This window comes from Chlamydotis macqueenii, chromosome 7 (genome assembly GCF_036417535.1).
Source record: "Chlamydotis macqueenii isolate bChlMac1 chromosome 7, bChlMac1.mat, whole genome shotgun sequence".
In the NCBI taxonomy this organism is placed as follows: domain Eukaryota; kingdom Metazoa; phylum Chordata; class Aves; order Otidiformes; family Otididae; genus Chlamydotis; species Chlamydotis macqueenii.
In genome coordinates this window covers 11,107,351-11,122,187 of record NC_141562.1, presented here as the reverse complement: position 1 = coordinate 11,122,187, position 14,837 = coordinate 11,107,351, and the positions used below count along the sequence as shown (strand labels likewise).

The window sequence follows — 14,837 nt, the reverse complement described above, 5'->3', positions numbered from 1 at the left end:
CTGGTTTCACTAGGAGTTTAACTTCTACTACAGTTGCAAATCCAGAGTGAAACACAAGAGGGTGGCGACAGAGCTGGAAGGCTGCACAGAACCTCTTTGTTGAAGCAGTAGCAGCATCAGTGAATGTCACCCACGTTAGCAGGGTGACCACCGTTAGCCTTTTCACAAACTCTCTTACCCTTTCTGTGGGCTGAAATTGTTGATTTCAAACAAATTCCTCCTCTTCTATTACTCACTTGTTGCTAACACCTGCTTTCTAATTAACATGCTGTTTAAAGGTACTACGTAAAAAGCTAAGGCGACTGGAGACATCTGTGAAGGACCCATCAGGGAAGACTCACAAAGTCAGTACAGTAAGCCTGTAGACATCTCGCAGTGCATCACTGCACATTTAAATGAGAAGCTACTGAGTTACATTTTCCATTCTTCAACTGAGGAGATAGCCCTTTGTAGAAGTTAGTGAAGTGGCCTAAAATGTACCAGACGCAATTCTCCCCGAGGTGATTTCACCAACAGAGAACAGGCAAGGGACTGATGAGCCCCCAGCGACCAGAACAGAGGAGCACACTGCCTGGTCAGTGCTCCGAGACAGGTGACTGCTCATGGTGGATGGAGACTGGTAAGGAGAACAAAGAGGACGTGGAGTATCAACAGACACCCAGGTGGACCAGTGAAGACACCGGTGTTTAGCTCCTGAAGCACCAGCTTCCTCCATAACCCTGTTCCTTAGCCTCTGGGCCACAGGGCAGATGGAGAGCTCTGCCTTGTCTACTTAAGAGCATAAGCAAATTTTAGGAAGGTTTGTTTTACTGTATAATGGACACAAGATCCAGCACAATCTAGCCTTTACCAGCCCAGATGCTACAAATTACATATATTAATACAGTACCAGGTTTTAAGGCCAGAAGGAATTAGTGGGATATCAGTGTCTAGTTCACTTTCTGCAAATACTGCCTATACAAAGTCAGCGTGGCAACTGAATGAAGATGGTGTCTCTTCCTTGAGTAAGGATCATGTCTTTTGGAAAGCAGTCTTGATTTAGGAGATTCAAGTAATAAAGAATCTGTGTTACTCCTAGCTAAGTTCTTCCCATGGTTAATTACCCCTCACTGCTAGATAATTGTGCCCTAGATTCAGCATTAATCTATCTGCTTCCACTTTGAAGCATGGGGTCCTGCTATGTGTCTGTTTCCCAAGTTAGAGAGGCCTCTACCATCACAGGTCTTCTCCTCATGGACGCACTAACAGACTGCGATCGGGTCCCTTAGTCTTCTCCTCCATGAACTAAACAGATTGACATTTCTTAGTCTTTCACTTGAAGGCAAGTTTTCTGTGCCATGAATTGTTTTTTGGGTCTGTCCTTGAGCCTGTCCAGTATTTCATCCTGCTTATTCATCTAAGAACCAGGTTTGCTCTCCTGCTCTCGTCAATTCGTTATCTATCATTACCCTCAAGTAATTTATGGCATTAAGACCAATACTGCAGCCCTGAGGCACAAGGAAATGCTTGTCTGATCATTAAAAGACTAAGATACAGCTATATATAACACCAAGGCCCAAACATCAGCTGAAATGTAAACTCTCACTGCTTCACTGGCCTTTGCCCATAATGGACAATAAATCAATTAAAAACATTACAAAGTCCTAATAGCCAATGACAAACCTACAAAAATAGTAACCCTTTTTTTTTTTTTTTAATTGCCTTCATATTCAGCACTTATGCACAAAACCAAGGTCCTACAAAAAAACTACCAGCACCCACTGGCTATCACTGGGAAGACTGGTACCTTCTCCAGTGCACACAAGCAAAAACAGATTACTGAGGTCTCCGTTTGCATAAACGATAAACGTGATCAGACAGATCACAACAAATATGTGAATTAGCTTACAAAGATACTGACAGGTAATAAGAACTTACTCAAACAGTACTTGTGTTAATAGAAAAACCCCTCCTCTCCCTTAATGCCCTCACTTGAGTTCAGAGTGAGAAAACTACAGTAAGAATTTTAATGCCCTATTTTGCCTCCTTTGCAATTTGATTTAAAAAACAAATTCACAAAAAAAACCAGCCACATGGAATTTAAATTCTGCAGAAGTCTCACCCACCAGTAATTACTACTGCAGTGTTTGAAATTTTAAAAGAAAACAAACTCAAACCTGAACAAAACACTATTTCTCAATTAATTTTCTTCCTCTGATTTCTCTCCACATTGCATCATCTCCCAATTACTGTGATTTTGCTGAGTGTGCCAGTTTCTTAAAGACACAGCTATAAAATGTATGGACTAATTGTTGAGCAGAACTGAAGAGCTATTAAAACTGCAATAGTACAGCACTTCCAGTGGTAGTCTATTATTTCTACATGATTGGCTTTGTACAGTCCAACTCATGCAGCGAAACTCTTAGATAAATTAACTCCTTCGTTTTGACATAAACATCAAAGGGAGAATTAAAGGAGAATGAACATCATTTTCTGCTGCTATTTTAGACATACTCTTCATAACACTCATGCGTGTTCCTGGAAAGTTACAAATTATTTAAATTGAGAAAGTCATTTGCTGTTCTACCAAGTCTGTAATACATAAAATTTGGCTCCAGAATTATCTCATTTTCCCATTTCATGTTTCCCTGTCATCTACATGGTAGAGCATGTTTACAGAACTTTACAACTATAATATACAATTCGGTCATTTCTAAACAGCTCTATGAGAGCAAGTCTGAAATGTACACATTTTAAAGATTACTTAGTGAGCACCAAACCCTTTCCCAGCTGTTTTAAATTTTAAATTTCCCAATAAATGAATAACATACTAAAAAAGCAAACAAGATCTGACATTATTTAGTCTAAGTTTCTAAAATGGCATAACATCTGTAGCTAAAACCAATTTTGAATAACTATATTTAACTAGAGCAGTATTCTATTAGCCACAGCTCATTTTCCTTACAGACCAGGGGACTTAATGCGGTGTTCAAACATTTCAAACATTTCTTTTAATTGTTTAGTCCTTCCAACAGCCGAACTGCAGCAAAAAAAAAAAAGGAGGGGGAAGAAAAAAAAAAAAAAAAAAAAAAGATCTTCACTCATATCTTTTATATATATTCATGTGACCAACCCATGATCTCAGTGAAGTGCCACAACTGTTCATTAACACCCACCGCAGCCCCCCAGTCAGCCCCGCCAGCTTTGAAACTCTGCCAGGAGCAGGGGCTCCACAAATGGCACTTTGACCTTTTCACTGCTAACTTCAATCTTTATTTAAATCTCTAAGACGTCAGCTCTGTTTCCCTCTTTTACCATCTTTTATCTGCTCCCGAAATACCTAATATTCATTCATTAAACGGAAAAGTTTGCTACATTCTTACGTAATGATAGACTCCTCTTTCACTCGTAATCGGCTTGTGAAATGCCTTTGATTAAAAAAAGAGAACGGAACGCCCCCTCCCCCCTGCCAAACAACTCTAAATTCAGATTGCTCACTCATTTCCAGGGAAATCAAGCATGCTGCCTAATATTAAAAAATCTTGTGGCATCCAGGCAAGTTTAGCTCCATTTTACGTTCCTCTTCTTAGATTCCAACTTAGCAACACACAAAATGCTCACTCTGCTCTTTGCTTTTTTAATTTCATGTTTGCATCTTCACATCTTCAGCATTTGTGGGGGGACAGAGACTGTTTTTTTTTCCCAGCAGGGTTTCTGTTCCCTACAATAGAGTCACCAAAAGCAGCAGTCCCGTGGAGGAAAATGTAACTAGAGACAAATAGAGACTTTGATCATTTTCATGGTGCTCAAACATAGATGGAGGGGGAGAGAAATCAAGCCTTTTTTTTGTTGCTTAGTAGTAATTAACTAATTACACATTAAGAAAGAAATCAGAAAAAGTTCACGAGTCATTTATGTGTTTTCATTCTTTGTAAAATTTCTGGCACACCCTATATGCTTCATTTCTTGCTTTAAATAAGTAAGTACCAGAAAATATGCATAGTATTTGGAACCAAGGGGAACGACATACTGATTCAAAGTTTGCTCCTTCTAAGTTTGCATTTTCCAGATCTGAAGTGAAACTTCAAGGAAACCTAAAACTTGCCTGCCGCCTTTAATTTGCACCCCCCTTCACCCAGGGATCATCTAGAAGGTATAAACGATTCATTTAAGCAGCAGAGGGAAGTATCATCATTAGGTGGCTTAAGTTGCCGGGGTTACTACTGTCAGCCGGACCAGTCGGGAACCTGGGAAGCGTGAGCTTGGAAAGGGGGAAAAGTAAACAAAGTAATGAGTAACAGTTACAGCTCCTTCACGTGTGTACATTAACCTCGGCATTGGGAAACTATTTGCTTTTTAGAGGCAGCACCCTCTGATTGAAATAATGACAAATATTTTGGAAATCCCAGCTGAAGCCAAAATGAAACGACTCAAGTGCGCTCCGGGAGAACAAAGCTTTTTAGTATGCCTTCAGCTGAACTCAGGTAAGTTTACAAATGGCCTATACCTAAAAGACCATTAACAAAAATTACACTTGTTTTTATTGAAAGACAGCCTCAAGTGCTGACATGTAATATATGACATGTGATACATAATAATACTCTTAAACCAGTTCTGACATAATATCTCCCAAGGCATAATAACCACAAATGACTGCTTTAGTTAAGAACTAGCCAGGAGCAAAATAGATCCATGTAAAAGTAGCTTTAACCATAAATACCTCAACAATATTTTATGTCACTTTGTAAAAAAGTTAAAGGAGTCCCATAATAATTAACAACAAAAACTTCATGTTCTTTACTATTGTACGGTGGTTGTGAAAGGTTATTTCATAGTCCCGCAGCTGCCAATGCTGTAAATTATGCAGGCACCAAGAAGCATTAAGGAGAAATAATAGCAATTTAAACTAAGGCTGACGTAATTCATGATAAACAGTCATTGGAAAATATTACAATGTTGTCTTTTTTGAGTGGGTTTAATCAGAAGAATGTGACCATATTCTGATATAAACCACTTCTCTTTTCCACCGTATGGGCGCGGGAACAGGGGCCCTTCCCCAGCCGCAAAGGTCTCCCCTGCTCCTGGCCACGGCCGAGCCCCGGCACCACAGGGACGCGGCTCACCAGGCTCGGGACGTTGGGGGACCAAAAGCTCTCCTGAGACAGCTCAAAAGTCTGGGCAGGCCCGGTGCTCCAAGGGAGGCACCAAAACTAGGGGAACAGTCAAACAAGGATGCTCTAATGAGGGCATATTGAAAAAAGAAAGACGGCTCCAGAAATGAAGACATGTATGAGGGAGATGGTTCTCACACTCATGACGAACACAGCCTGCCTTACTTTTTGCTAGAATGACAAAAAGTGAATCATAAAACTGGCCATCAAGTGGAAATCCTATATAGGAGGAATTAGTCATTTGTATCTACAATCATTTAGTGAACAGACACCAACAAAACAGACGCGTGTGTAATAGATGACAAGATGCATGTGATCAGTTACTTTCATCAGGCACAGAACAGCTCACCCACTAACTCTTTGTTTGCTGGAATTACGCATTAATTCTCTGCCAAACTTTGGCCAAGAAAACATGTAAACCCTGCAAATCAACTCTTCAATTAAAAACTAAGAAGGAGAAGTTAAAAGCACCAGCGTGGAAGTGGGCACGCCCAGGCTCTCGGCTCTGCCACGAGCGCTCACCTCCCGTCCCGTGAGAGCCCCAGAGCCTGGGCTGTCCCAGTAGGGAGGCTGCACTGGCCACCCCACAGTTCAGAGCCCTGATGCCTCCTCGAGCAGCCACGTCACAGCCACATGCAGCCCAGGAGCACCGCAGGCGGGTGGCACACTTCTCTCTCCTGGACTGCCACACAAGGGCACCCAAAGAAGTAAGGAGCCATACCAATCTCGCAAGCGTCCTCACCATGGGAGCCATCCTCTCACAGTGGTGCCAACCGGCCACTGAGAGCTTCTGGGCAGCTACCTCGCTACTCCGTGCCGGACAGACAGCCACCACCAGCCCGGCTGAGACGTGATGCTAAGGGGCCAGAGGAAACGGGCAGAAGCAGCTTTTCAGGCAGCACCTGCCCCTCCACTCAGCATCTGCCGCTTTCCTGAAGGCAGCTGGAACATGCAACTCCCAATGAAACCAGCAATTCTGTAGATGTTCTCCACAAAGGAGTTTAGAAAATAAACTGAAAAATAACCTAACCTATCTTAATATTTATCCCGGTTACAGCTATGGTTGCTAGTGAAAATGTACAAAAAAAAAAAAAAAAAAAAAGAAAGAAGTAGAGGCTAACAGCATTTATTTCTATTGAAGTTCTTGCAGACAGGAAGGTATTTTATCTTACTTTACCACACATTACTTATGTTCACTTAACAGCTTGCTGTTAACATTGGGTGAGATTCTGCTGTTGGTTAACTGGTGAAAATCTTGAGTAACAGCCACTGAAGTGGATCGAGTTATTTTGGATTTACGCCACCAAGTGAGACAGAATGTGACCCCTTATCAGTGCCTTTTTGCTTTGAGTATACAAATATTTTATGCATTTCAATGAGTGACAGAATGCAAAACTTGCAAATATTTATTTTTAGATGCATGGGGAAAAAGCAATTAGAGCTAAAAATGTTAAGAATGAAGAAATCACTTAACAGAAGCAATTATGTTGGACACAAACAGCTCTGCCTTCAGACATTTTATTCAAATACTGCAGAGCACACTAGAAAATATCAATTGTTTAAAAAAACTGCAAGTATTTTTTCACAACTGAAAAATCAATCATTATAAACAACATCTGGGGATCATTAATATCTTACTCTACAGTTGAAGTAACAAAATAAGAAAGAAGTCTGACCAGAATCCAAAACATTTCCAGATTTGCTTTTTCAAGCAAAGAGCTTATGTTTGCAGAGGTGGGGTGGGAGGGAAGAGGAAATGTACATTTATCTATATTGTATATAGCACTATTATGCATTAATCGTTACTTCCCCTGCAGCTATGTCCTGTTTTTGTTTTGAGAGAGTTAAAATTTGAAATATTTAGCTAAGCCACCCTGCCCAGGACCTTGGAAAAGATTTACATATTTTTCAGACTGTTGGAGATGCCACTATAAAGCTCCATCTAAGGAGGTCCCAGTACCCACACTCATAAAAAGCCTCCATACTCTTCCTATCGCATTTCTAAACACTTAAACGTTCTAGTCTTAGCAGAGGAGCTCTAACACTGATCCCACTCTAACATCACATTTGTGCTAAAACAAAAAAGCCTGAAGCCTCTGTCTGGAAACTTCAGGGTTTTCTGAATTTCATTGATATAAATTATCCTGCAGGTAGCCAAAACAGTCAATAGCAATAATGCTGATACTTTAGGTCAGCTGAAAAACACTAAAAAACACCCTTTCGGGCTTAAGTACAATTTTTGTAGTGGAGCTGATTTAAAAAGAAAACCCAGTTTCGACTCACACAAATAAAGTCACCAACAGGAAAACTATTTCATTTAGACTGGAAGCTTCCCCCCCTTCCCCCCCGCAAGTGTCATTCCCCGCCAAGGTTTTGTTTTGTTACGTTTTTCCCCTAAACAACTGATTTTATCTGTGAGTCACAAACTTCTGTAAACTGAGATGTAGAATGAAAGCAAAAATCAAACTGCAGCTATACCGGGGTAACCGTACCACTCTGTACCCTGAAGTCATCAGCTTTCATCTTACACATTTTTTCTAGCCCATGCCCTATCCTTAAAAAAAGTCTCCTCCTCTTCATAGCGCTGTCCTGCCACGGCTTCCCTGGTCCATGACAAGACGGAAGGCAAGTCCTTCTGAAACCACTGGCTCAGAAACCCCGGCGGCTGGGAGGACAGGTAAGTCATCCCTCGCTCATAACCTTTACACGTAATTTTTTTCAATGAACAGTTTCCCCTCTGTATTGCTCATTATGGTAAAATGAAGAGGAAAAAAAAATATATTAACACCACAGTAGGACGTAGTTCTCTCACTTTTTGGTATGAAATGTTATATATAAAAAATTGGCTTTTACATGCAAAAATGAAACTTTTAACCTTCTTTTGGGGGTGAACAAGTGTTTACACTACCCCAGGGACCAAACAGCTTGTTTAATGGCATATTGGACCCAGCACGCCATAAAAATAATCCAGAATTATTTAAAATTTACCAAATAAGATTATTTTTTTTTAATTGGTAAGAAATAAGGTATTCCATTTTCTCTCACACTCCTGTTTACAGATAGAGCAACCCTATGCTCACAAATGAAAGTAAGCCTTCTGGTTCATCTTTAGCAGGCAGGATTTATAACGTTTATCCAGCAAAGCACCATGACAAATCTTTCTGTGTGAGATTTTTCACCTGGGGAAGCTGATGGAACTGTAGAAATCCACCATCACCCAAGCACCTGACACTCCTGCTTCTAAGCTGTGCGACTGTTTGCGCCACCCTGTGAGTCCCCAGGCGCGGAGAAGGTGGAGGTCATGCTGACAGAGACATCTGTATGCTACCTTGCTGCAGGGGCCAACGTGCATTTGGCAATGCAGCCCACAACTGGGTCACAAAAGGATCCACGCTCATCAATGCACCCTGGAAGTCACTCCATGCGGTGGAACAGGCACAAGTCACCTCCTTTGGACAAGAAAGTGCAGAGGACATGTGCTGCTCTAGCAATAACTGCACACTGATTTCTGCCCAGTGACCCTCAAATACATTTTCTGGACACTACGCAGGCAGCTCTCCCTCCAGCTAGATCTCTTTGGTCTATAATTAAAATTATTAGCATCCCTATTCTTTCATGCCTTCTCTCTCACAGCACATATGACCACACAGCAAATGCTAGCAAGTTATACGCACTTACACAAGTTATTCAATAACAGTAACCCCAGAGGCTGATAAATGAAAGGATTTTGAAAAATGTCTTTACCAGTGATCTCAAGTTGAAGAGAAATGAATTGTTCAGCTGGTACATATTATTTTTATTTAAGGGAGCAGGGGAATGAGGAAATAGGGTTTTGTTTTTTTCCACATGCCAATTAATGGGAGCAGTTAGATAAAGGAATGCGTAGGTGAACTCCAGTCTGTGCAGAGAAGTAAAGTGAGGCCATGAAGAGAACTGATCCTGTTTGCTCACCCTGCTGTGTCCAACCGGTCCCTCCCTTGGGCAGGCAGACACAACCCACAGGACCCCGCTGCCACTGCTACCTCAGTTGAGCCCGAGGTCTCCCCGCAGCCCTCGCTCAGTGCCACCTGCAACCCTGTACAGGGCAAGGCTCAAGCCTTTGTGCTTTAGCTTGACTGTGGACAACCACACTCCAGCCTCTGGTGCACATTCAAGATCCCAGATTTCTTGTTCCTAGCTAGCAACGAGGCATTTCATTGTCCACCTGGAGTGCTCTGTGCTGGTGAGGAGCTCTAATAGCTGTAGCTTCAGGAGGGGAAGAGGTACACAGTCTGACTGCGGGCATATCCATGAACTGCGGCTATCAAGACATCTAAGCACGGCTTCTATCTTCTGCTTTCTGAACAGAAGCAAGCTTTTGAGCCTATTTGCATTCTGGAGGGAACCCTCCAAGGCAGTTAGATTAACTAATCAGTACTTATATCAACAAGAACGGGAGTGAGAGGCTTCACGCTCACAGCAGTCTTTCCTCTGTAAATGGAGAGCAAGTCCTTCCACGGCAGGCTGCAAAAAAATAGATGCAAATGTCTGTGTCTTCCAGCTGTCGAGCCGATTCCTCGGCAGCCGGCTTCTGCAGGGCGTCCTCAGCAGGACTCAGCAGCACACTGAACCAAGTCAGAGGAGAAGCGGGAAAGGACTTAGGGAGAAAATTGGTCCTGAATATTCCTGCCCCAACCACTGGGGCACGCGCCGTACAGCAGCGCGCAGGCAGGACAGAGGCAGGCACAGGTAGCCACGGTGCCGGCAGCAGGTACTGGCTGTGGTAGCCCACGCTGAAGCCAGAGGTGAAACTTACCACAGCCCTAAACCTTGCAGAAGCTCTGTGGAAATACAGAGGCCATCCACACGGGACAGCCTGAAGCATCAAAGCATCTCTTCCAGCCACATCTGCAGGAGCTCACAGACAGCATCTATATACCCCTTCTACGCAAAAAATCCCCCCCAAAAAAGAAAAAAAAAATTGTCAATAAAACTTAATTTTTCTTCCTCAGTTTCTGCTTATTTTTTGTAAACCCTACAGAACAGGGGAAAAAAAGGAGGGAGTATGAGGAGGAGTCAAGAGCTGAACAAAGCGTTTTTGTTAGAAATGTATAATAGAAGAAGAGCGAATACTTCCTGAAAAAACACTTGTCTCTATTAAAACTGTCTAACAAGAACAAAAGCTTACACACTGCGGTGAATGGGGCTCTCTGTAAAGGTGTTTTTGGTGTCTCACTTGTGACATGCTGTATTTGTCGCACAGTACTCCAACGTGTGGAGAACGGGTAACACCTTCCCCAACAGCAATGTTTCAGAAGAAGACCTGGCATCCGTACCAGAAGCCAGCGCTTCCCACATAAAGACATTAGTAGACCGTATTTCCCAAATTTTGTTCTTCCTTTGGAGTCTGGAGCATTTCAGGTGATGGAGAAATACATATTCCTATCTTTTCATTTGCAAAGTAAGAAATAGTCAAGCCCTTCAAATTAAATGTGTCTGGACCTCCTTACAGACACCTTTTAAGTATTTTAGTCACATTTCTGTAAGCTAGTCTCCCCCCAGATTTGACTGATAAATACCACTGCCTTAGAGTAATCCATTTATCTACTGTACCACCCTGCCTCTGTTTAGCTTTAACAGTCATCACTTTCCACATGTGACATCCATCTACATGATATCCACGTAAACTGTTTGTATAACCAAGTGTTGTACATTTTATTGTCCTGCCAGCAAAGAAAAGGATGAAATAGCACTTTGCCTGTTGCCTTCAACAAAGGTAGTATAATTGACACCATACATTTTGCAACACGGAAATGGAACCACACATTCGCCAGTTTTTTCTTCCTAACACAGCAGGGCTTGAAAATTTTACCACGTCATTATTTTCATAAGAAATACTTATAAAGAGCAGCATTTTTTTTGTTTGTATAGGCATTTAAAAAATTTGCTGCTTAAACCAAACTAAATTTTAAATACACATTATTAATTTCTATGGCTAAGATTTCTGCGGCTCTGGTTTGATAATGAGATAATTGCCTCGCAAAGGTCAAGAGAATGGCATAGTTAGTTTTCAGAGAGTGAACAAAGCACTTGCTATGGTTCACTAAGCGCAGTTTCTGCATCACTCCACATCTCGTTGATTCATCTACTACTAATATTCCATGATACACTCACATTATGGATCCAACTATTTCAACAAACCTGTAATCAAGGAACGACCCTGAATAGAATACTCCACAGAAAGCAGATGGCACGCTCATCAAATGCCTTCAAGCCCAAAATAACCTTTCCCACATAAGAAGGAAAGTCAATTAAAACCGAACTTTATAGTCTGAGCTGGAGCTCAGAGTAAATAAAAATCAACATGATACTATTGTGTTATTGGACTAAACTTGCAGGGCATCTCATTCATTTTTTTCCACCACCCCCACCCTCTAAGAGCAACCAACGCTTGTATTCAGAGTTCATTCAAAGCCTGTAACGTTTTGTGTGAGTGGACTTGACAGTTTGGGCCTGATACAGCAAAAGCTTGAGAGCACAAAATTAAAAATATTCACGGCAGTAATGTGCTCCAGTGACACCACCATGTAAGGAAGGATCTCTCCTGCCTGTTGGGAGCTGATCAGTGCAGCAGCAGAGGACCTCACTATCATAGTTTAGCCCCGCTCAGGACCAAGCTACGCAGTCTCTTGCTCACTCCCCTCACCCTCCAGTGGGACAGGGAAGAGAACTGGTAAAGAAAAGAAGGCAAAACTCGTGGGTTGAGGTTAAAGAAACCCAAAAGTTAAGAGAACAACAGAAGAAAAGAAAACAGAGATGGAAAACAAACAAACAAAAAAACCCCAGTAACAGAAAATACTGAAGCACAATAGCTCACAGTGGATCCCGATGCCCAGCTTCCTCCTGAGTAGCAGGAACCCGCCCTCAACACCGTCTCCACTTTACATACTGAGCATGGTGTCAAAGGTGGGGAACAGCCCTTTGGCCAATTTGGGTAAACTATCCCAGCTGTTGGCTAATTGGTAACCTATCCCAGCTGTGTCCCCCAGTTACAGGTGCCACCAGCTCCAGTTCCTTTCCCAGCTCAGATGAAATTTAACTCTATTCCAGCCAGAACCAGGACACTCACAAAATGCCCCAATGCCATCGGTCGTTTGACGTTTCTCTGCCAACACAACAGGGCCTGGACTGGGCAACAAGCTCAAAGCCAGCATGCTAAAGTCAGGAAAAAGGGGGAGCTGACTCTCCCATCACAGGCATCAGCTGGGCCCCTTCCTGCTCACTCCTGTTCTTGTATGTGAAATGCATAATCAGAAATTCTCTAAGAGGCCACAAGAGCTTCCTAGCAGAGACACAGTGATCTCACACAGCAAAGGTGTACCCACCGCCATGCAAACGCTCTGCCAGCACTGGCAGCAGTGCTCATCCGTCTGGTGACAGGGGTAATAAAACTTAATTCTCACAGCATAGGTACCCTGCTAAAGAAATTACACTGGACCCATTACTGGAGTTAGCCTGGGTGTGTATACAACACGCATTCTGCCACACATTCAGCAGCAGATCCGCTGCCCTTGGGTTGATCTGACACACACATTAAAAAAAAAAAAAAAGTGCGAAATCACCTGGCAGCAGCTATCAGGAGTCAAATCTTGCAGCCCTCTCTCCCAGCTGTAGGGTGCTGCATGCTCCTCTGGAGCTGCAGAGTATTTTCTACACCCTTTGAATCAAGAGGTCACCTCCCAGAAGTGCCTCTGCACTTGTAAAACCGAGCAACTAGCACCAGCAAAGCCCCTGCTTACAAAGCCCAGGTTTCAGGAAGGCTGGCTGACCAGCTATAGCTGACATTTGTTCAGTGCCCTGGGAGCATATGCGCGGGTGATGAGTGCTCTGTAACAGCAATGGGACACGCAGGGAGTCTCTCCTGTTTTGCATTTGTTAGCATATTGCACCAGCAATGACTTTAAAAAAAAAAACAAACGAAACAACACGCTTTGTAAACTTTCTGGAAAGATACAGGCTATAGGCGAATGGTTAAGGTAGATAAATTTCAACTCCAGACAAGGGATCCTTTCACTCATACTGAGTAACTGTGCCACACACTCTACCCAAGAAACACTGTCTTTGATTGTGATAAACTCCAGTTGCAATATCGAGATCACTAGTGGCTAGAAGCCTTCAGCCTCACAGAGGGAAGAGCACATTTGGTACTTAGCATTTCAAACATGAATAGCATTGGTTCACTTCAAAGGAATCACATCTCCCCCTTGGAAATCAGTGGACACTTAAAAAGAAGAAAAATGTCTTTACTTGTGAGAAAAAGAAAATAGCTGTAATGTGACTTACCAAATTCATCACATATACTTTCATTTTCTATTAGAGTAGGATGATCAAATGTATCCCGACAGTAGAAGATTTGGGGGTTCTTGCTTGTTACTGCGATGCCGCCCAGGGCTAAAACAAACTGGTCTGTTAGTATTGAAGAAGGCTTGTCCTGAATGCGCTTTAACATAGAACGATATCGACAGTACTGTGGGTAGCTGAGAATTAGCAGGTTTGAATCTTCATCATCCTCACCTGGAAGAACAAAAGAAGAGAAAATATACTCTTAGTATGTCAGAAAAATACAAAACAAGGTCTGTAACTCAAGCATGTCAGAAAATCCATGGCCTACTGGTTCAGCTTTTTCTCAAGACCTATCTTTTATAGCACAGTGGTTTTCAAAAGAAAGGTTAAAACCAGAAATTTTTTTAAACTTTATTGAAATAGATCATTTTCTGGCTTTCTGTTGAGTTCTCCCATGCTTACCCACAAGGACTCTACCTGAATGAATAAGAAAACACTGCTCTGCAGAAGTTGGCCAACGGCCTGAATCAAAGTGCTCTCCACACTTTGCCAACTTGGCTGCTTTGGTAGAAATATTATCTGTCATTTTTACTCAGCTCCCTATACAGCCTTACTGAACTGATGTTTACAGCAGCCAATGTCTTTTAAAAATAATAATATACAAGCCCCAGAGCATACAGCTATTAATTTTCCATTGAGGTATCTGATACTGGCAACTGCCAAAGGGCCCCTGGGCCAGGGAGGTGGGCTGATCTGACCTGGCCATTGATGCTAAGCCACCCCAACAGGTGGAAATCACTTTTCTCACGTTAACTGCAAATGCAGCAGGACTCAATAAAACACCTACCGAGCACAAGGAGCAAATGAATTTCCCAACAGCTCATACTGTTGAAATGTGGGCTCAAAATATAGAGCAATCTAGAGCTCAGACCTCTGCATTGCCCCACATTTTAGATGATATTAGGCATAAAAGCAGCAGATTTTGAAATATCACAATCAAGTTTCATTATATGATAACCAGCAGGGAACCCAACGGAAAAAAAAAAAGAACCACAAGTAGAGATACAAACATGAGAAATTATTCATTTGCAGGTATGCAGCCAGTACTTAACAGCACTTCTTTTTATGCTCATTTATCTCCTCAGGTGGGGTAACTGAACGTGGCTTTCCATGCATGCCAATGAAGACAAAGCAAGTGCATTCAGCTTATGTTTTCTGTTATACTCTGATTACTGAATAACTCAGCTATTTCTTCTGTCAGAGACAAAAGGTCTACTATTTAATGCCATTACCAATACTGAAATAATCTTTCTTACCCTTACAGTAAAAATCACTTTCGATATTGAAAGAAATGTCAGACCAGTT

The 14,837-nt window shown here is 42.2% G+C and overlaps 1 protein-coding gene across 2 annotated transcripts in view; it reads right to left on the bottom strand.

Moving 5' to 3' along the window:
• ARID5B (AT-rich interaction domain 5B) overlaps window positions 1-14,837 on the bottom strand; it is a 117,034-nt gene that overhangs the window by 54,803 nt on the left and 47,394 nt on the right. For both annotated transcript variants that reach the window (XM_086752592.1, XM_086752591.1), the window contains one exon: window positions 13,473-13,703. In XM_086752592.1, the coding sequence (XP_086608718.1) occupies window positions 13,473-13,703 (231 nt within the window). The remainder of the gene's footprint in view (window positions 1-13,472; window positions 13,704-14,837) is intronic.